General features: G+C 44.8%; 1 protein-coding gene and 1 pseudogene across 4 annotated transcripts in view; one reads left to right on the top strand and one right to left on the bottom strand.

Annotated features, from left to right (window-relative positions):
* OPA3 (outer mitochondrial membrane lipid metabolism regulator OPA3) overlaps window positions 1-22,242 on the top strand; it is a 64,621-nt gene that overhangs the window by 12,969 nt on the left and 29,410 nt on the right. The window contains exon 1 of one of the 4 annotated variants that reach the window (XM_057533685.1): window positions 20,627-20,757. The exons of the other annotated variants lie outside the window; for them this stretch is intronic. Coding sequence (XP_057389668.1) covers window positions 20,697-20,757 — 61 coding nt within the window. The 5' untranslated portion in view covers window positions 20,627-20,696. Of the gene's footprint in view, window positions 1-20,626; window positions 20,758-22,242 lie in introns of those variants that run through there. 4 annotated transcript variants of the gene reach the window in all.
* LOC114236106 (barrier-to-autointegration factor-like) lies at window positions 1,870-9,920 on the bottom strand (annotated as a pseudogene).

Genomic DNA, 22,242 nt, shown 5'->3' with positions numbered 1-22,242 from the left:
ACACTGTTGAAGAAGAGCTGCTTGGTGTATCTTTAAAATGAACCGTGGTAGGTATAACATTTGTCTGGCTCTTTAGTCCTTTGCATATGCTTAAAAAAGTGATGCAATGGATTTCTTTTAAAATTGATTATCTGTCATATGCCAAAAGTCAAGTTCTTTGCAATAATTTAAACTTAGGATGAAAAAATGGATATGAAGACTTCAAAGTGTATAAAGAGGGTGCATAGTTTTTCCAAGATTTGTTGAGAGTACACAGAAGCAATAAGATGCTAATTTGGCTCCCACACAAGGGTGTCTCCCTGTAATTATTCCTGAGTATGTGTCTGTGGGTCCTGGGTATGGGTCTGTGGGAGTGTGAGCTGTGGTTTGGAGACACCGTCTAGCTGCCTCCACCTTCTCCCTCCAGCAGCAAGGTCCCCTCCCTCTGCCCATGCACAGGGCTAGTATTGTTGTTGATCTTTGCTAATCTGAGAAGTGGAAATCAATTTCTCATTTTAGTTTTAAATTGCATTTCTTTGTGAACAAAGTTGTATGTCTCTTCATCTGTTTAGGAGTCATTTGAATTTTTCAGTGATCAGTCTGGAGCCTTGGCCCATTTTTCTAGCAAGTTGTTGAGGGTCTTTGTCTAATTAATTTATAGAAGCTCTTTTGATAAGAAAATTAGGACTTCCCTGGTGGCGCAGTGGTTGAGAGTCTGCCTGCCAATGCAGGGGACACGGGTTCGAGCCCTGGTCTGGGAAGATCCCACATGCCGCGGAGCAGCTGGGCCCGTGAGCCACAACTACTGAGCCTGCACGTCTGGAGCCTGTGCTCCGCAACAAGAGAGGCCGCGATAGTGAGAGGCCCGCGCACCGCGATGAAGAGTGGCCCCCGCTCGCCGCAACTAGAGGAAGCCCTCGCACAGAAACAAAGACCCAACACAGCCCAAATAAATAAATAAATAAATAAATAAATAAATAAATAATTAAAGGTGCTAATAATTAAAAAAAAAAAAAAAGAAAATTAGCAAATTTTTTTTCCAGTATCGTCATTTGACTTTGTTTATTGTGAGATTTGTTTGGGGTTTTTTTGCCATGTAAAAACTTTTCCTTTTTTTTTTTTTCATTTAGTCAAATCTATTCATCTTTTCTTTTATGACCTTTAGGTTTTGTGGCACCCTTAGAAAGACTATCCCTTTCTAGATTACAAATGATTTCTCTCACATTTTCTTCTAGTAATTTTATTTTTTTATTTTTTGTTTTTCATCACCTTTATTGAATAGTGAAAGGAAAATTATTTAAGGACTCTGAGGACAAAAGGGCTTCCATCATTGTCGAGGAAACACAGAGATGTTACTATAACATCATTTGTCCATTGACGGTCTCAGCAGAAATCTTGGGGCTCCTTGGCAGCCCAGGTTCTTACAGGCCACTGAGCATCAGATCTTCTGCCACCAGAAACTCAAAGAAAGAATGAGATAATCTTCTAGTAATTTTACAGTCTTACTTGTGTGTGTGTTTCAGTCTTTGATGGATCAGGAATTTATTCTGGGTGTTAGGTGTGAGGTAGGGATCCATCTTCCCCCAGATGCCCAAAGGCCACTGACCTTATTGACTTAAAAAACTTTACAAGGACAGTAACCATTCTGCCAAAAAGAGCTGACTCCAAACTTGGCAGGGAAAGGAGAAGGGAGATGCATGCAAGGCTGAGAATTCCAAAAAAGTTGAAATGATGAGGGGAGAGAGCTCCCAAAAGACCCTGGAGTATACGGGAGGTCTGCACGACCACAGCAGTCTTTTCCCTTGGAGAGGATGGGGGAGGAGTCCTCACTTGGCTGCAAACTCTGGAGACTCAGTGCTGGGGCTTGGGATCAGGGCTCCCCAGAGAGCATCACAGGAAGGCGTCGCACCACTCTCACAGGCCCCCGAAGCAGTCCCGGGACTGCTTGGCTTTGGCGCCGCACGTGTCCTTCAGCCATTCCCGGAAGAGGTCTTCATCTTTCTTTAGCACCAGAAACTAGCCAAGAACCACATAGGCCTTGTCAGAGCCCCTTTCCTCCAGCTTCTTGCCCAGGACTTTGCCAGTGCCGGCTAGGCTTCTCACTGGCTTTTTCCCCATGGGCTCTGCCACGAAATCTCAGTGCTTTTGGGAGGTTGTAATCTTTCAAATATTCTTTTTTTTTTTTTTAATTTATTTATTTATTTATTTATGGCTGTGTTGGGTCTTCGTTTCTGTGCGAGGTATTTCTCTAGTTGCGGCAAGCGGGGGCCACTCTTCATCGCGGTGCGCGGGCCTCTCACTATCGCGGCCTCTCTTGTTACAGAGCACAGGCTCCCGACGCGCAGGCTCAGTAGTTGTGGCTCACGGGCCCAGTCGCTCCGCGGCATGTGGGATCCTTCCAGACCAGGGCTCGAACCCGTGTCCCCTGCATTGGCAGGCAGATTCTCAACCACTGCACCACCAGGGTAAATATTCTTTTTTAAAAAAATTTTATTTTATTTGGCCATACCACAAAGCATGCGGGAATCTTAGTTCCCTGACCAAGGATCGAACCTGTGTGCCCTGCCTTGGGAGCGTGGAGTCTTAACCACTGGACCACCAGGGAAGTCCCGGGAAGTTGTCATCTTGTTCAGGCTTAATCCGCAGCTCCAGTCCCCGTAAGGGCTTCTTCCGCCACCCGACTCTCCCGCCGATACCTCAGCCCACTCGGGATCCATCTTATTTTCTTTCCTAGTTGTCCAGTTGTCCCAACAGCATTGATTGAATAAAGCGTCTTTTTATCACCAAGCTGATAGGTTTTTATACCTCAGACTTTTCACTTTTGGTCTCATTCTTTCAACATATCTCCCATGAGCATCTTCTCTATACCTGTGCTGAGTGCTGGGGACACAGGGGTGAAACAAACCCTGTCCCTGCCTTGTTTTATTCATCCCTATCTCGCCCATGCATCCAGCACTCCCCAGAATCTTCTCTGTGCTGGGTCCTGTGCTGAGCAGTGGTGGGGGCACAGCCCTGCCTTCATGGGTCTCACAGTTCAGAGGGGAGACAGGCCCTTCTCCAGACCATCCAGATGGTCAGTGGGTCAGTGCTGGGCTGGGGAAGCCTGGAGGGGACCTTAGCCAGTCTGTGGGTTTGGGGAGGGCTTTTGGGAGAAGGGGATATAGCAGAGCTCAAGGAGAAGTGAGCCAAAGTGGAAAGATAGAGGCACAGGTAACAGCATGTGCAAGGGTCAAGGTATGAACGAGGGGAATCAGACAAGGCTGCTGGGGCTGAAATGTAGACGGTGGGGCTGAAAGTGGCAAGAGCAGAGACTGGATGGCCATCCGAGGACAGATCACACAGGACCATGTTAATACATTTGGACTTGATCCTGAAGGCAGCAGGGACAATATGTCATGGTGACAAAAGAAATCAAGGACAGCAAGGAATTAATTTGCTGTTATTATTTTTCAAAGAAAGTTGATTTCTGCTTATAAAAGTAACACTTGGGGGCTTCCCTGGTGGCGCAGTGGTTAAGAATCCGCCTGCCAGTGCAGGGGACATGGGTTCGAGCCCTGGTCCGGGAAGATCCCACATGCTGCGGAGCAACTAAGCCCGTGCGCCACAACTACTGAGCCTGTGCTCTAGAGCCCACGAGCCACAACTACTGAGCCCGCGAGCCACAACTACTGAGGCCGCGTGCCACAACTACTGAAGCCCACGCACCTAGAGCCCATGCTCCGCAACAAGAGAAGCCACCGCAATGAGAAGCCCACGCACCGCAACAAAGAACAGCTCCCGCTCGCCACAACTAAAGGCCGTGCACAGCAACAAAGACCCAATGCAACCAAAAATAAATAATAAATTAATAAATAAATTAAAAAAAAAAAAAGTAACACCTGTTCAGTGCAGAAGACCTATCTAGCCTCTTTTCTGTGATGTTGGCGTCCTGTTGTATATACACATTCATGGGTACACACTTCTTCTAGGAATTTCCCCCTCAGTGCTCCTTGAAACTCCTGTCTCTCAGTATTTGTCAAGAAGGAGTGATGACCTCACTCTGAACTCCTCCCTCAACTCTTTACAAGTGACAGAATTCTAAGCTAATGGTCAGATGCATAAAAGCTCCGGAAGTATATAGCTTCAGACTCAGCTAGATTCAGGAACTCAGACAATTCCTGGAAGGCACAGTCCGAGCCCTGGGCCCTGTGTTTCTCTGTGCGGTCTTCTTTCTCAGGCAGTCTCTCCCTTTGGGGATCAGATGGCCTCAGTAGCTCCGGGTTCACAGCCCACTCACTAAGCAACACCAGAAGAAGGAGAGGGCCTCGTTCCTGAAATTCCAGGAGAAATCCCAGGGCTGAATGCCAGCATCTAAACATGAGGGTAGGATCGGTTTTACCTGAACAACATGAGGGAACATTGAGGGGAGGGCCTTCCTCAAAGGAGAGTCAGGGGAAGTTTCCAGAAAAAGAGAAGTGGCTGCTGGGCAGATACCCACTTCACCAGGGCTTCAGAGGGAGAGAGAGGAGGGGTCTCTGTGTTCCTGAAGAGAGGAGAGGGGGCCTGGGAGCCACCGGGATGTCCTTGGCCTAGATCTTTCCTATCTCCCTGGATTACCAAGGTCACAGCTGAGCAGAGCCCCTTTCTGTACCTCAGTGGAAGGTGTGACCTCACTCTCATCAACTCCAGCTGGGGCCACTGGGGTTTACTCTTGACCTCTGTGCATTGGCCACCAGCCCCAGGCGAGAGGGTCAGACGTGTTTTCAGCATGGCGCCCGCCCCCTTGGCTGTTCCTGGAGTCCCCCTGGTTCACCCTCTGCGGCTTCCTGTCAGGTTGGGGAGGAGTTCTGGATGTCCTCAGCTTATCCCCACTCTCAGAGGGACTGGTGCATGCCATCCTAGTCTCTCCTAGTTCAGCTGCCTGCACCCTGGCCCCCCCCCAGACACACCCACCCATGGGTGCCTAGGTCTCCTTCCTGCTGGCTCTGTCAGTTGCCTCTCAACCATCTGCTTCCGGCCTCTGGGCCTGCCCTGACTTGCTCCCCTCCAGGCCGCTCCTCCCTCTTCCCTCTGTTCTTGTGGCTTCTGGCTTCTTTCCGCCTGATTGCCATCTTAGTGGGGCTTGAGGGAAGAGCAGAGTATTTCGTCTAAACAGGTTTGACCACAAATCCTGGGTCCAGGATTATTTGTTGAATTTTTTTTTTTTATAAATTTATTTATTTATTTATATTTATTTTTGGCTGTGTTGGGTCTTCGTTTCTGTGTGAGGGCTTTCTCTAGTTGCAACGAGTGGGGGCCACTCTTCATCACGGTGCACGGGCCTCTCACTGTCGCCGCCTCTCCCGTTGCTGAGCACAGGCTCCAGACGCGCAGGCTCAGTAGTCGTGGCTCATGGGCTCAGTTGCTCCGCGGCATGTGGGATCTTCCCAGACCAGGGCTCGAACCCGTGTCTCCTGCACTGGCAGGCAGATTCTCAACCACTGCGCCACCAGGGAAGCCCTATTTGTTGAATTTTTGGAAAAGATTTTAATTATCTGTTTCATTTTTGGTTTTTGTTTTTAAGTTCACATGGTTTAAGGTTCACAAGAGTATGTAGGAGAAATTCTCCTTCTACTTCTGTTGCCCAGGCACCCTGTTCTCCTCCACAGAGGCAACCACTGTTATCTTGAGTATTTTCCAGAAAAAACAAAAAACAACTATGCATTTCCAAGCAGATGCTGATATGCAACGCTCCCCCCCCCTTTTTTTTTTCCACGAATATAGCAAACAGTATACACTGTGCTGGTCCTCACTGCTTTTCACTGACCATGTTATATGTTATCCTGGAGAGGATTATCTATCAGCACATAAAAAACTTCCCTACTCTCTATTTCAGCTGCGGACAGAATTATTGTAATTTATGAGACCGTAGGTAGATAGTCCTGTAGGGTCTTTCCTGGGTTTTTTATTGTTGTCATAAACGGTGCTGCAGGACTAATGTGCCAGGCAAGCCTTTCACACCTGCGTGACTGAAATCTGTCATCCATCCCCAAAAGCAGAATTGCTGACTCAAGGGTGTGCAAAAGATTTCCACTGGCAGCCACGAATGTTCGCGAGGGTCCATTTCTTCCCAGTCTTGCCACCTGGAGGCTATTTCTTTTTTTATCTTTTTACTTTTATTTAGCTCAGTGTAGATTTACAGAAAAGTTGTAAAAATGGTACAGAGTTCCTGCAGACCTTTCCGTCAGCTTCCTTCCACGATAGCATCTTATATAAACACAATACAGGGAGCAAACCCAGGGAATGAACATGAGTGCAGTGCTGGTAACGTAACCACGCACGTTATTCACATTTCACCAGTTCTTCCACCCAAGTCCTTATTCTGTCCCAGGATCTCATCCAGTATCCTGAATTAGTTGTCATGTCTCTGTAGTCTCCTTTAATCTGTCATAGTTTCTCGGTCTGTCTTTGTCTTTCATGACCTTGACCCTTTTGAAGAATACTGGTTAGTTAACTTTGTAGGCTGTCCTTTGATCTGAGTTTGAGTTTGTCTGATGCTTTCTCATGATTGGAAAGAAGTTCCACATTTTTGGTAAACATACCGCAGAACCAATGTTGTGTGCTTCTCCGTGCACCACATCAGGGGGTTCATGATATCAGCCTGTCTGATTTCTGGTCATATTGACCTTGGTCATGTGGTCGAGGTGGTGTCTGCTAGGTTTTTCCAGTATAAAGTTAGTATCTTTCCCTTTGCAGTTAATCTAATTTTGAAATGTATACAAATACCAAATCATTAGGTTGTACACCTGAAACTAATGTAATACTGTATGTTAATTATACCTCAATAAAACATAAAATGAAATAAATCTCTTGGGGAAGACATTTTGAGACTATACAGATAGGCTGTTTCTCCTCAAACTTCTGCCCACTAATTTTAGCATCATCTGTGGATCTTATCTGCAACAGTTATTATTGTGGTATTTGTCCAGTGTTGATTTCCTCTTTCCCTCTTTCCTTCTCCATTTATTTTATTTTATTTTATTTTTTTTTTTTTAATTTATTTTATCTTTTTTAATTTTTGGCTGCGTTGGGTCTTTGTTGCGGTGCGCTGGCTTCTCATTGCGGTGGCTTCTTTTGTTAGGGAGCACAGGCTCTAGGCACGTGGGCTCAGTAGTTGTGGCTGGTGGGCTCTAGAGCGCAGGCTCAGTAGTTGTGACATACGGGCTTAGTTGCTCCGCGGCATGTGGGATCTTCCCGGACCAGGGCTCAAACCCGTGTCCCCTGCAGTGGCAGGCAGATTCTTAACCACTGAGCCACCGAGGAAGTCCCCCCTTCTCCATTTATTAATTGGAAATCTACTGTAGGAAGAGCTCTCCCTTCTTCTTGGGGCTGTTTTTACCAGTCATTCTGCAGTGAGGGAAAAGGGGGTTCACGGAGGATGTGGAGATTGGATCCAGGCCTGGCCTGTCTCCAATCCTGTGGTCTTGGCATTCGCAGGAGGAAAGAGGACCCGCTGGGTATTGCTGGCGGTGACCTCATCTCCCAGGCCTGGAGGAGCACACCCCACTGTATCTTCTGTCAGCTCCCCTGTACCACACCGGGTGAAAGCTTTTCAATTTTGAGATTCAGCAGCCCCAGCCCAGGGCTAATTATAACAACGACAATGGACGCCCTGTATGGAAACCTTCTTGATGGATGTCACACACCCTATGGGTCAGGGTTATTATTAAACCCTTTTTATAAAGGAGGAAACTGAGGCTTGTACAGGGAGCGTCGCTGGGCCTCCAGCCTTGGAACCCCTGAATCCCAGCACTAACTCTTTTTTTAAAAATAAATAAATAAATTTATAAATTTATAAATAAATTTATAAATAAATTTATTTATAAATAAATTTATTTATTTATTTATTTATTTAATTTATTTTTGGCTGCATTGGGTCTTTGTTGCTGCGCGTGGGCCTTCTCTAGTTGCGGTGAGCAGGGGCTACTCTTCGTTGCACTGCACGGGCTTCTCATTGCGGTGGCTTCTCTTGTTGCGGAGCACAGGCTCTAGGCCCGCGGGCTTCAGTAGTTGTGGCACGCAGGCTCAGTAGTTGTGGCTTGTGGGCTCTAGAGTGCAGGCTCAGTAGTTGTGGTGCACGGGCTTAGTTGCTCCGTGGCATGTGGGATCTTCCCGTACCAGGGCTCAAACCCGTGTCCCCTGCATTGGCAGGCGGATTCTTAACGGCTGCGCCACCAGGGAAGCCCCACCAGCACTAACTCTTAAAACATCAGGTTATCTTGCATGAGGGAGCCAGAGGGAGTATGTCCCACCTTCATCTCAGGCCAGCAGAGGGAGTTGGAGACCCCGTGGCCCTTGAGAGCACCCTGTTGCTGGAGAGAAGATTTCTCCCCTGTGCTGGGCACCCAGCTAAGAACCAGACAGCTACTCAGTTCACCTGTTATATTCAGGGCCCATTTCCACATCAGCCATAGAGAGCTTTCATCATTCTGAGAGCCACTGCATCATCAGGGTTCACCTACAGGAAAGATAAAACCCTCCAGCTCTTTTAGAAGAAAGGATGTTTCTCAACATTTTATGATAAACATTTCCAAACATACAGCAACATTAAAAGAGGTTTACATTTGAACACCCACATATCCACCACAAAGATTCTCCCAGTAACACTTTACTGTACTTTCTTTACCACATTTTGATCCATTAGTCCATCCCTCTATCCATCCATCAGTCTATCTTATTTTTGACGCATTTCAAAATAAATTAGGCAGAAAGCAATTTAATACAAAGAATGAGGCTTGCACAGTCATCAGAAGGGCTATAGGAAATGCCTCTTGGCTAGGCTTCCAGGAACAACACTACACAACTGACCCACCAGAGGAGCTGCTGCCTCTGAGGCTGCCTACTTGATTTTTCTGTTGAAAAAACGCATCAATTTCATGCCATCCAGGCGCCAAGAAGCCATGACACCCATGAAGTTGGTGATAGGACACTGGAAGTTCACCTTGGAAAACCCTGATGTCCCTAGCCTACCTTCGCCAGCAGAACCCGTGCAAAGCTGCAGCCGGGGGGCCTGTCTCACTCCTGTCTCCTTGCAGATCCTGGGTGATGTGTCTCATTGGCCAACTCTAACTCACATACTGGGCCCACAGGGCTGGGCAGTCGGGGAAGTACCCTTTAGAGCTCTGCAGCCTCTCGGTATAGGAAAGCCCAGTCACAGGGGACTGTTACATGCACAAACTGGGAATCATCTGCTTCTGGCAGTTGAGTTGTTTCCCACTTATTACCACTCTCAACCTCACTGCCAAGAACATCCTTGAATGCCCAGCTTTCCCCTCTTGGATCTGTTGCCTCTCTGGTGTTAGGAGGATGACCAGGGGACAGGCCTGCAGCTCAGAATTGCGAGGAAGGAGAAGGTACAGAGAGGAGCTTCTGCACCATCTTTGGGGTGAACTCAGCAAACTGGGGCCTTCAGCTCAGTGTGTTCACTTGCTAACAGAAAGAAATCTCCCCTGCCACAAGGAGAGTTCTGGGTAAGGGGTTCCAGAACTGCATGCTTCATCTTCCCTGGCCATTGGGCCATCATCCTTTCTCCCCAGCTAGAGCTGGAGGCTTCTCGAATTAGGTCTGTTTTGCAGACAAGGAGCCCAAGGCCCAGAAATAGGAAATGTCTTACTCAAGATCACACCACAGGAACCTGTGGCCCATAACTTAGATTCTTGGAAAGAAGAGGCCACTGGGTGACTCCAGGCTGTGTCCTCAAAGTGAAGGTTCAGGAAGGAAGAGGAGGGAGTCAAGGGTAGAGGACGATGCCTTCCCAGAGTCTAGACATTCCTCCTGTTGCATTTCCTGCAGTTGTCCTATTCTGCCTTGGATCTGTCCTCGGTGATGACCAGGAACTCCTTCGTCTCAACTGAGCAGTTCCGATGGAAGGAGTAGTAGCGCCCACAGCAGCTCCACGTGCTGTCCTTAAGGTCCGGGGCCATGCTGTCTCCACTTGGGTCACCTGCACATTGCCTGGGGACCAGAAACAGCTCAGCCTGGGCAGAGCTGGGTGGCGGGGCTCCCTGCCTGGGGGTGCCTTGGCCCCCTCCCCTCCTCACTCTAGTTCAGCTCTTGTCCCCCTTCTGGGGACTGCCGCTCACCTCCCGTGGTGTTTGTCCCTTGAACCGGCTAATGCCTGCTCCTCTTCCTTCCTGCCTGGCTTTGTCTATCCTGCTCTGTTTTATTCTCTTCTGTTTCAGTTTTTAATGGCTTTATTGAGGTAGACTTGATACACAATAAACTGCACATATTTAAAGTATACAATTTGATAAGTTTTGATAGACATGTACACCCGTGAAACCATCACCACAATCTAGAGAGTGAACATCTCCATCACCTCCAAAGTATCCCCATGCCCCTTGTAATCCCAGCCCCTGCCCCTGACTCCCCGATCCCCAGGCAACCACTGATCTGCTAGAGAGTAGCTTGCATTTTCTAGAATTTTGTATACTTGGGATTATACAATGGGAATTTAAATTTGTTTTCTTTAAAGAGATGCTGGTCATCATACACCACGTTGATTTTGCAGCTTATGATCATAGCTCTGCAGATGAAAACTCCCGCTTGGAAGGCTGTCATACCCACAACCCACCTCACTTGTTCGCCTCCCCTCAGAAGATCCCAGCCTTCACACCTCCTCACCCCTACATTCACCCTGGGGTTCTTGGCTCAGGGAGGACAACCCGTTAAGAGAATGACCACAGCAGGAGACAGAGGAGAGAAGAGTGAGGACTGGGTGCAGGGGGCCCTGGGTGAGGTAGTTACCGGAGAAAGTGAGGAGCAGGGTCCTGCAGCTGAAGCGGGCCCTTGGCCCTATTACACTGGCTGCTGGCAGGGCCCACTGCCCTGCAGGGTTCTCCTGGCTGGCACACACCCATTCTGCAGCAGCGAAGCTTCCCAAGAAAGATCCAAAGGCTCCTCAGATGCCATCTGAGATACTTCCTGATTAATTTCCCAAGAACCTGTCTTCCCCAAGAGGATTATTCAGGTGACCTTGTCACATGGCCATAAACCTTTGGGTCACCAAATGGTGTCATGCACCACTCACGTGCCTCTCACCCTAGAAGTCACCCGTAACCTCCCCTCATGAGTCCTGGTGGTCTTGAGGGTCAGCCCCTCAGGGGTGGCTGGTGCTCAGGGTGCACCCCTGGATGGCTGAATGCAGAGCAGGTCCCTGGCCTGGCAGCTGAAGGAAGCTTCCCCCTAAATGGACCAGGCATGTGGGGGCAGGATGCATTGCTTTGGTATCCAAATCTTTCTATAAATCCATACTTCGTTTCTTGGAGAAGAAGGTGAGAGCTACTGTTTTCGTTTTCTTCAGATAAATACCCAGAAGTGAAATTGCTGGATCATATGGTAGTTCTATTTTTAAGTTTTTGAGGAACCTTCATACTGTTCTTCATAGTGGCTGCACCAGTTTACAGTCCCACCAACAATGTACATGGATTCCCTTTTCTCCATATCCTCACCATCACTTGTTATTTCTTGTCTTTTTGTTAATAGCCATTCTCATAGGTGTGAGATGATAGCTCATTGTGGTTTTGATTTGCATTTCCCTGATGATTAGTGATGTTCAACATCTTTTCATGTACCTGTTAGCCATCTGTATGTCTTCTTTGAAAAAATGTCTATTCAGATCCTCTGCCCATTAAATTGAATTGTTTGGTTTTTCTGCTGTTGCGTTATATGAGTTCTTTATATATTTCAGATATTAACCCTTTATCAGATGTATGATTTGCAAATATTTTCTCCCATTCAATATGTTGCCTTTTCATTTTGTTTATGGTTTTCTTTACTGTGCAGAAGCTTTTTAGTTTGAATTGTTTATTTTTGCTTTTGTTGCCTTTGCTTTTGGTGTCAAATCCAAAAAATCATTACCAAGACTGATGTTAAGGAGCTCATCACCTGTTTTCTTCTAGGAGTTTGATGGTTTCAGGCGTTACATTCAAGTATTTAATCCATTTTGAGTTGATTTTTGTATATGGTGTAAGATAGTGGTCCAGTTTCATTCTTTATATGTGGCTGTCTAGTTTTCCCAGTGCCTTTTATTGAAAAGGCTGTCCTTTCCCCATTGTATATTCTTGGCTCCTTTGTCATAAATTAATTGACTATATATGTGTGGGTTTATTTAGGGGCTCTCTATTTTTTTTAATTAAATATTTATTTATTTATTTATCTGGCTGCACTGGGTCTTAGTTGTAGCATGCGGGATCTTTAGTTGAGGCATGTGAACTCTTAGTTGTGGCATGTGGGATCTAGTTCCCTGACCAGGGATCGAACCCGGGCCCCCTGCCCTGGGAGTGTGGAGTCTTAGCCACTGGACCACCAGGGAAGTCCCAGGGGCTCTCTATTTTGTTCTCTTGATCTGTTACCTGTTTTTATGCCAATACCATACTGTTTTGATTACTATAGCTTTGTAATATAGTTTGAAATCAGGGAGTGTGATGCCTCCAGCTTTGTTCCTCTTTCTCAAGATTGCTTTGGCTATTCAGGATATTTTGTGGTTCCATACAAATTTTACAGTCATTTGTTCTGTTTCTGTGAAAAATGCCATTAGTATTTTGATAGGAATTGCATTAAATCTGTAGATTGCTTTGGGTGGTATGTACATTTCAATAATATTAATTCTTCCGATCCATGAACACAGAATATCTTTCTATTTATTTGTGTATTCTTCAGTTTCTTTCATCAATGTCTTAATAATTTTCAGTGTACGCATATTTCACCCCCTTGGTTAAATTAATTCCTAGGTATTTTGTTCTTTTTGATGCAGTTGTAAATGGTATTTTTTTTCTTAACTTCTCTTTCTGCTAGTTTGTTATTAGTGTACAGAAATACAACAGATTTCTGTATATTGATTTTGTATCTTGCAACTTTACTGAATTCATTTATTAGTTCTAACAGCTTTTTTGTGGAATCTTTAGGGTTTTCTAGATACATCATGTCATCTGCAAATTGTGACAGCTTTACTTCTTTTATTCCGGTTTGGATGGCTTTTATTTCTTTTTCTTGCCTAATTGCTCTGGCTAGGCCTTCCAATACTATGTTGAATTAAAGTGGTGAGAGTGGGCATCCTTGTCTCGTTCCTGATCTCAGAGGAAAAGTTTTCAGCTTTTTATCATTGAGTATGATGTTAGCTGTAGGCTTGTCATATATGTCCTTTATTGTGTTGAGTTACTTTCCCTCTATACCCACTTTGTTGAGAGTTTTTATCATAAGTGGATGCTGAATTTTGTCAGATACTTTCTCTACTTCTATTGAGGTGATCATATATATGATTTTTATCCTTCATTTTGTTAATATGTTGTATCACGTTGATTGATTTGTCATCCTTGCATCCCTGGAATAAACCCCATTTGATCATGGTGTATGATCCTTTTAATGTATTATTGAATTTCGTTTGCTAATATTTTGTTGAGGATTTTTCTGTCTATGTTCATCAGAGATATTGGCCTGTAATTTTCTTTTCTTGTGGTGTCCTTGTTTGGTTTTGGTATTAGGGTAATGCTGGCCTCATAAAATGAGTTTGGAAGTGTTCCATCCTCTTCTGTTTTGTGGAAGAGTTTGGGAAGGATTGGTATTAATTCTTCTTTGAATGTTTGGTAGAATTCACCAGTGAAGCTGTCTGGTCCCAGACTTTTGTTTTTTGGGAGGTTTTTGATTACTGATTCAATTTTCTTAGTGGTCATTGATCTGTTCAGATTTTCTATTTCTTCATGATCCAACCTTGGAAGGTTGTGTATTTCTAGGGATTTATTCATTTCTTCTAGGTGGTCCAATTTATTGGCATGTAATTGTTCATATAGTCTCTTATGATCCTTTGTATTTCCGTAGAATCAGTTGTAACTTCATTTCTTTTTTTTTTTTAATTTATTTATTTAATTTATTTATTCTTGGCTGCATTGGGTCTTCATTGCTGCACATAGGCTTTCTCTAGTTGCGGTGAGCGGGGGCTACTCTTTATTGTGGTACACGTGCTTCTCATTGCGGTGGCTTCTCTTGTTGTGGAACATGGGCTCTAGGCGCGTGGGCTTCAGTAGTTGTGGCATGTGGGCTCAGTAGTTGTGACTTGTGGGCTCCAGAGTGCAGGCTCAGTAGTTGTGGGGCAAGGGCTTAGTTGCTCCACAGCATGTTGTATCTTCCTGGACCAGGGATTGAACCTGTGTCCCCTGCACTGGCAGGTGGATTCTTTTTTTTTTTTTTTTTTAATTTATTTATTTTTGGTTGCATTGGGTCTTCATTGCTGCACGTGGGCTCTCTCTAGTTGTGGTGAGCAGGGGCTACTCTTTGTTGCGGTGCGTGGGCTTCTCGTTGCGGTGGCTCCTCTTATTGCAGAGCATGGGCTCTAGGCACACCGTCTTCAGTAGTTGTGGCTCGTGAGCTCTAGAGCGCAGGCTCAGTAGTTGTGGCACACGGGCCTAGTTGCTCTGCGGCATGTGGGATCTTCCTGGACCAAGGCTCGAACCCGTGTCCCCTGCATTGTCAGGTGGATTCTTAACTACTGTGCCACCAGGGAAGCCCCTCCTACTTCATTTCTGATTTTGATTCCTCTCTCTTTTTTTTTGTTGGTGAGTCTAGCTAAAGGTTTATCAATTTTGTTTATATTTTCAAAGAACCAGCTCTTGGTTTCATTGACCTTTTATATTGTCTTTTTAGTTTCTATTTCATTTATTTCTACTCTGATCTTTGTTATTTCCTTCCTTCTACTAACTTTGGGCTTCATTTGTCCTTTTTCTGGAAGTTAGGTTGTTTATTTGAGTTTTTTTTGTTTCTTGAGGTAGGTGTTTATCATGATGAACTTCCCTCTTAGAACTGCTTTTGCTGCATCCCATGAGGTTTGGTATGTTGTTATTTCATTTTCATTCATCTCATACTATTTTTTAAAATTTCTCTTCTGATTTCTTCATTGACCCATTGGTTGTACAATACATGGTGTTTAATCTCCACGTATTTGTGAATTTTCCAGTTTTCTTATAATTGATTTCTAGCTTCATATCAGTGTGGTCAGAAAAGATGCTTGATATGATTTCAGTCTTCTTAAATTTGTTAAGGCTTGTTTTGTGGCTTAACTTATAATCTATACTGGAGAACATTCCATGTACACTTGAGAAGAATGTGTATTCTGTGGCTTTTGGGTGGAATATTTGGCTTGGACAAGTCTTCTAAATGTATTTGTGTTTTAAAAATTACATTAATTACTAACGTTGTCAAAGGAGTATGAGTACTTAGTTTAAAGAGTCAAATATATCTATGATTTATGATAAAAAGAAGAAAACTGAACCTTTTCCACCTCAATTCCTGTTCCCCACAGGTAAACAGTTTAAATGTTTTAGCTGTTTTTTGGTATTTACCACCATATTTCTAAAAATTATTTCCCCATTTTTAAATTTTATTTTATTTTTTTGGCCATGCTGCACGGCATGCAGGATCTTAGTTCCCTGACCAGGGCTCAAACCCTCGCCCCCTGCAGTGGAAGCGCGGCGTCTTAACCACTGGACCGCCAGGGAAGTCCCTGTTTCCCCATTTTTTATTACCTGTTGACTTCTTATTATGGAAGGTAAGGATTTAGTGCTTTTATTCTCCCCCTCCCATGTTTTAAAAAGCACTCGCCTCTCCATAGCTAACGTATTTAGCAGTTCAGTATTTAACATCTCTGTCACAGCCCTTTCATCATCCCAGGCTACATAAGTAATAGGTAGATAATAGGTAGTGTAGTTATGATGACTCACTGCTCACATTTGAATGATGGCCCATATTAGGAACACGTTCCCTTTACTTTACAAGGAAGCAGCCATTGTGTGCATGAAGGTGTGTCTCCAATGTTGAGGGAGAGGCCCTTGGTCCTGTCTCATGTCCTTAAACTCCCGAGGCGCCTGGCCTCTCTCCCCCCGCAACCCCCGCCGGCCCTGTCCTTGTCTTAGCAGCACAGTTTCCTGAGGAAACAGATACATTCCAGCCAAATGCAGTCTCTCATGTGCAGGAAAACACTTTCACAGTATACACAGACCTCAGAAATATTGCCAGTTCTATTCCAAGGCCACCACATAAAGCAAACCCCACAGTAAAGTGAACATCACAATAAGGCAGATGACGAATTTTGGAGTGTGGTGATGAGTAGAGCCAGGTGAGAAGGAGCCATGCCAGGGGTCCATGGCTACCTCCCAGGGGCTTCCACAGATCAGCCCTCTCACTGAGTACCTGTTCTCTGCCCCATCCAGGGCTGGGGACACTGCAGCGACCAATTCAGCTCCAAATCCTACCTTCATGGGGCGCATAGTCCAGTTGGGGAGATAGACTTGTCACCACACAGTGATGGCCCAGAGTGGTCAAAGCTAGGGCGGGGATCAGGGAGGAGAGGATATCTGAGTTGGGATACTCTGTGGTATGGAGGATGGATCAAAGGGAATGAGACTGGAGATACAGAGAGGAGGCTGAAAACTATTCTTTGTAGCCCTAGGGCATAGAGCTCAGACCACTGGGTAGGACATATTTCCAGGAATAAAATTCCGCACAGGAGTCAGGAAGAGGATGCTAAATTAACATTTATTAAATTGAGCAGTTTCTCTTTTAGTCTTTTATTGCCATTCTCCCAATCCTGCCAGTTGGGTATCCCCAGTTTACTGATGGGGAAACTGAGGTGCAGCTTGCATATCCAGGAAGTGACAGAGCCAAGATTTGAATCCAGGTCTGTATGACTCCACAGGCCTTGCTGCCGTTTATTAAGTCTGGCCCTGAGTGAAAAGTTTTTGCGTGAACTCATTTAGTCTTTTCAGCAGTACTATCCTGTAGGAGGGAGGGTCCTTATTGTGAAGATGAATGAAGGCTTAGAGAAGAATACTCCCTTGCCCACAGCCAAATGGCCCAACTTGGACTCAGTGTCTCCTCCTCAAGGGCACAGGCAGAAGTGAAGGTAGCAGACCCACGCACCTACAGTCAATTCATCTAAGACAAAGGAGGCAAGAATATACAGTGGAGAACAAAACAGTCTCTTCAACAAGTGGTACTGGGAAAACTGGACAGCCACATGTAAAACAGTCAGATTAGAACATTTCCTCACACCATATACAAAAATTCAAAATGGTTTAAAGACCTAAATGTAACACCTGAAACCATAAAACTCCTAGAAGAAACACTCTTTGACATAAATCGTAACAACATTTTCTTGGACCAGCCTCCTAAGGCAAAAGAAATAAAAGCAAAAGTAGGACTTCCCTGGTGGCACAGTGGTGAAGAATCCACCTGCCAATGCAGGGGACACGGGTTCAATCCCTGGCCCAGGAAGATCCCACAAGCTGCGGAGCAACTAAGCCCATGTGCCACAACTACTGAGCCTGTTCTCTAGAGCCCATGAGCCACAACTACTGAGCCCGCATGCCACAGCTACTGAAGCCTGCACTCCTAGAGCCCATGCTCTGCAACAAGAGAGGCCACCGCAATGAGAAGCCCATGCACCGCAACGAAGAGTAGCCCCCGCTCGCCACAACTAGAGAAAGCCCACGCACAGCAATGAAGACCCAATGCAGCCATAAATAAATAAATAAAAAAAACAAAGAAATTTTTAAAAAATAAAATAAAAGCAAAAGTAAATAAATGGGGTCTAATTAAACTTAAAAGTTTTTGCTCAGCAAAGGAAACCACTGACAAAACCAAAAGACAACCTATGGAATGGGAGAAGGTATTTGCAAACAATGCAACCGACAAGGGGTTACTATCCAAAATATATAAATGGCTCATACAACTCAATATTTTTTTTTAAAATCAAAAATCAAAAAATGGGCGGAAGACTTGAATAGACATTTTTCCAAAGAAGACATACAAATGGTTAACAAGCATATGAAAAGATGCCCAACATCACTAATTATTAGAGAAATGCAAATCAAAACCACAATGAAGTATCACCTTACACCTGTCAGAATGGCTACCATTTTTTTTTCCATTTTTTTATATATAAATTTATTTTATTTCTTTATTTTTGGCTGCATTGGTCTTTCATTGCTGTGCACGGGCTTTCTCTAGTTGCAGCGAGCAAGGGCTGCTCTCTGTTGTGGTGCGTGGTCTTCTCATTGCTGTGGCTTCTCTTGTTGCAAAGCACGAGCTCTAGGCAAGTGGGCTTCAGTAGTTGTAGCACACGGGCTCAGTAGTTGTGGCTCGCGGGATCTAGAGTGCAGGCTTCAGTAGTTGTGGCACACGAGCTTAGTTGCTCCACAGCAGGTGGGATCTTCACAGACCAGGGATCAAACCCGTGTCCCCTGCATTGGCAGATGGATTCTTCACCACTGCGCCACCAGGGAAGTCCCCAGAATGGCTATCATTAAAAAATCTATAAATAACAAGTATTGGAGATGATGTGGAGAAAAGGGAACCCTTTTACACTGTTGTGGGAATAAAATAGTATGAAAGTTCCTTAAAAAATTAAAAATAGAGCTATAGATGATCCAGCAGTTCTACTCCTAGGCACGTATCTGGAAAAAACGAAAACACTAATTTGGAAAGATACATGCACTCCACTGTTCATAGCAACACTATTTTACAATAGCCAAGACATGGAAGCAACCCAAGTGCCCATCAACAGACGGTTGTGATTCTTCTGGGAAGAAGAGGGACCTCAGTCCTTGTCTTCTTTGAAAAGGGAATTCAGCAAAGAGACCAAGATTGTGAAACAGATAAAGCATTTAATACAAGCAAAGTACGTGTGGAAGAACACACGGGAGAACTTGGAGTGAGTTGTGTGCCAATAGGAAGGATTTAAGTTGCTTGCATCGGGGCAGTCTTCCGGGTTGCCTCTGGCCAATCATCTCGCCTGTGTCCATATTTGTTCTGACTCAGGGTCCTTCCCGGTGTGCATGCGCATCTCTCAGTGAAGATGGATTCCAGGGTGAAGGTTTCTGGGAGGTTGGCAGGACAAATCCTGAGCTGGTGCCTCCTCCCTCCCTTTTTCCCTCCCTTAGACTGAGGACCTTCCCTGTGCATGTGTCAGGCCGGGAAATTCCCTTTACCACAAGCATGAGAAGAATGTAGTCGCTTTGGCTTTTACCCAGGCAAGGCCCAATACTCCTGATGGTATCTGATCTCAAAGTATCAGCAGGAGACCACTTGGAGCTGTTCAGCCTGGGACCTCATCTATCTCCTACCTCAGCTGGATTAAAAAGATGTGAGATATATATGTATGTGTGTGCGTGTGTGTATGTATAATGGAATATTACCTGGCCATAAAAAATAATGAAGTAGTGCCATTTGCAGCTCCATGGATGAACCTAGAGAATATTATGCTTACTGAAATAAGTCGGAAAGATAAATACAATATGATATCACCTATATGCAGAATCTAAAAAATAATACAAATGAATGTATATGCAAAGCAGAAACAGACACACAGATATAGAAAACAAACTCTGGTTACCAAAGGGGAGAGGGAAGTGGGAAGGGACAAATTAGGGGTATGGAATTAACAGATACAAACTATATATAAAATAGGTAAGCAACAAGGATGTACTGTATAGCACAGGGAATTATACACATTATCGTGTAATAAACTATAATGGAGTATAATCTATCACTATGCTGTTCACCTGAAACTAACACAAAATTGTAAATCAACATACTTCAATTCAAAAAAAAGTAGAAGTGGGGCTTCCCTGGTGGCGCAGTGGTTGAGAATCTGCCTGCCAATGCAGGGGACATGGGTTCGAGCCCTGGTCTGGGAGGATCCCACATGCCGCGGAGCAACTAGGCCCGTGAGCCACAATTACTGAGCCTGCGCGTCTGGAGCCTGTGCTCCGAAACAAGAGAGGCCGCGATAGTGAGAGGTCAGCGCACCGCGATGAAAAGTGGTCCCCACTTGCCGCAACTAGAGAAAACCCTCACACAGAAACAAAGACCCAGCACAGCCATAAAAAAAAAAAAAAAAAAAAAAAAGCCAGAACCTTAGCTCTTTAAAAAAAAAAAAAGTAGAAGTGAAGGTAGCAGTATGCCACGTGGTATGATGTTGTAAGTTTCAGCAGGGTGGCTAAGGGCAGATAAACAGGTTAGGTGAGCCCTGCCTTTTCCTTGGCTAAAGCAACCTGTTAAATTCTCTCCCCCTTGGGAAGAGCAGCATTCTCAACTCCTCAGAGAGAGTAAACATCAAACTTCAGTTAAGATATAAACTTCGAAACAGACAACGTTTTGACAAAATTTGGATGCTTATCGTGACTAAATACGGTAAATTGGAGGAAACGTGAAGGAAAGCTGAGCCATTCATCAACTCATTAAACATTCCCCGAGTGCCTTCTCGATGCCTGGTGCTGGGCTGGGCATTTCTGGGACCCTTCCCTTAAGGAGCAACAGTCTGTTCTTTCCCAGTCTTCTATTTGTCCATCCTCATACCAATACTATCTTGTCTTAATTACTTTAGCTTTGTAGTTAGTCTTGAAATCTGACAGTGTAAATCTTCAAACTTTGCTCTTCTTTAAATTTTTCTATTCTTAGGACCTCTGCATTTCCCCTAAATTTTAGGATCAACTTGTTCCCAACAACAGAAAAACTCATTAAGATGTTTATTGCGATAGTCTGGGTGATGCAATGCCCTGTGATTCAGCAGTTTCACTCCTGGGAAACCTTTCTGCTCTAGGCTCCCTACATGCCCCTCAGTGGGGTATGGATGAATGAACCACACGGCAACACAGTGGATCTCACAGACATATTGCTGAGCAAAAGAAGTCAGACCCGAAAGAGTACAAATGATCTATCACGAAGAAGACAGAATAGGAGTTAAAGAGAACATATCATCTATCATAAGAGGTCAGAATAGTGACATTAGGGGTACTGACTGGAAGAGGGCTTGAAAGTGGGAACCGTTTGGAGTGTGGGAATGTTCTAGATCTTGATCTAGGTGATGCCTACATATTAAAAAATTATCCAACTCTACACTTAACATTTGTTTACTTTGTATGAGTTATATTTCACTAAAAAGGAAAAAAAAGAATGGATTTAGGGAGGTCACTGGAAAGAAAGTCATTTACATAACTCAATTGTATTTCTATATACCAGCCCCAACCAAATTGAAAATGAAATTTAAAATACCATGACAGGGAATTCCCTGGCGGTCCAGTGGTTAGGACTCTGCACTTTGCAGGGGGCACGGGTTCGATCCCTGGTGGGGGAACTAAAATCCTGCAAGCCAGCGGCGCAGCCAAAAAAATATATACATATATACCATGAAGAATAACGGCAAAAAATATCATTACCTAGTAATAAGTAAAACCACAGAGGTGTAAGACTTGCAGAGAAAATGAGAGGCTAAGTGGGGAGAGATACCACATTCGTGGATTGAAAGACTCAGTGTTGGGAAGATGTCACTGTCCTGAAAATGATCTGTAGACTCAGCGGAATTCCAACCAAAACTTAGGACAGTGGCTTTCAACCTTTTGACCATGTTCCAGTCACACACATATTCGTACAGTCACACACAAAACAAGACCAAAAGTTTTGTGAAACAGTACTTTCCTTGAGTACTTAAGATTGACTTTGATGCTTTATTTTCTTTTTGTTGTTGTTGTTGTATCTGTGAGCTTGGCTTGTTATTGTTGTTTTTATAAATTTATTTATTTACTTATTTATTTTTGGCTGCGTTGGGTCTTCGTTGCTGCGCGTGGGCTTTCTCTAGTTGCGGCGAGCAGGGGCTACTCTTTGTTGCAGTGCGCGGGCTTCTCGTTGAGGTGGCTTCTCTTGTTGCGGAGCACGGGCTCTAGACACGGGGGCTTCAGTAGTTGTGGCTCACGGGCTCAGTAGTTGTGGCGCACGGGCTTAGTTGCTCTGCAGCATGTGGAATCTTCCTGGACCAGGGCTTGAACCCGTGTCCCCTGCATTGGCAGGCAGATTCTTAACCACTGAGCCACCAGGGAAGTCCCTGTTGTTGTTGTTTTTTTAATTCCACATATAAGTGAGATCATATGGTATTTGTCTTTCTCTGACTTACTTCACTTAGCGTAATGCCCTCAAAGTCCATTGAATATTTTCTGTTATGTTGCAGGAAGGGGGACCCCTTCCAGGGCCTGAGAGTGGGCTCTTGTCTAACATTTGGAAATGAATTGTCCGAGGAGACACACGTGCTGACAAAGCAAAAGACTTTATTGGGAGGGGGCGCCTGGGCAGAGAGCAGCAGGGTAAGGGAACCCAGGAGAACTGCTCCGCCACGTGGCTCGCTGTCTCAGGTTGTATAGTGATGGGGTTAGTTTCCGGGTTGTCTCTGGCCAATCACTCTGACTCAGAGTCCTTCCTGGTGGC

The sequence above is a fragment of the Balaenoptera acutorostrata genome, chromosome 19, assembly GCF_949987535.1.
Source record: "Balaenoptera acutorostrata chromosome 19, mBalAcu1.1, whole genome shotgun sequence".
In the NCBI taxonomy this organism is placed as follows: Eukaryota; Metazoa; Chordata; class Mammalia; order Artiodactyla; family Balaenopteridae; genus Balaenoptera; species Balaenoptera acutorostrata.
The sequence above is the reverse complement of the archived record's forward strand: the minus strand, read 5'-3'. Positions and strand labels throughout refer to the sequence as shown.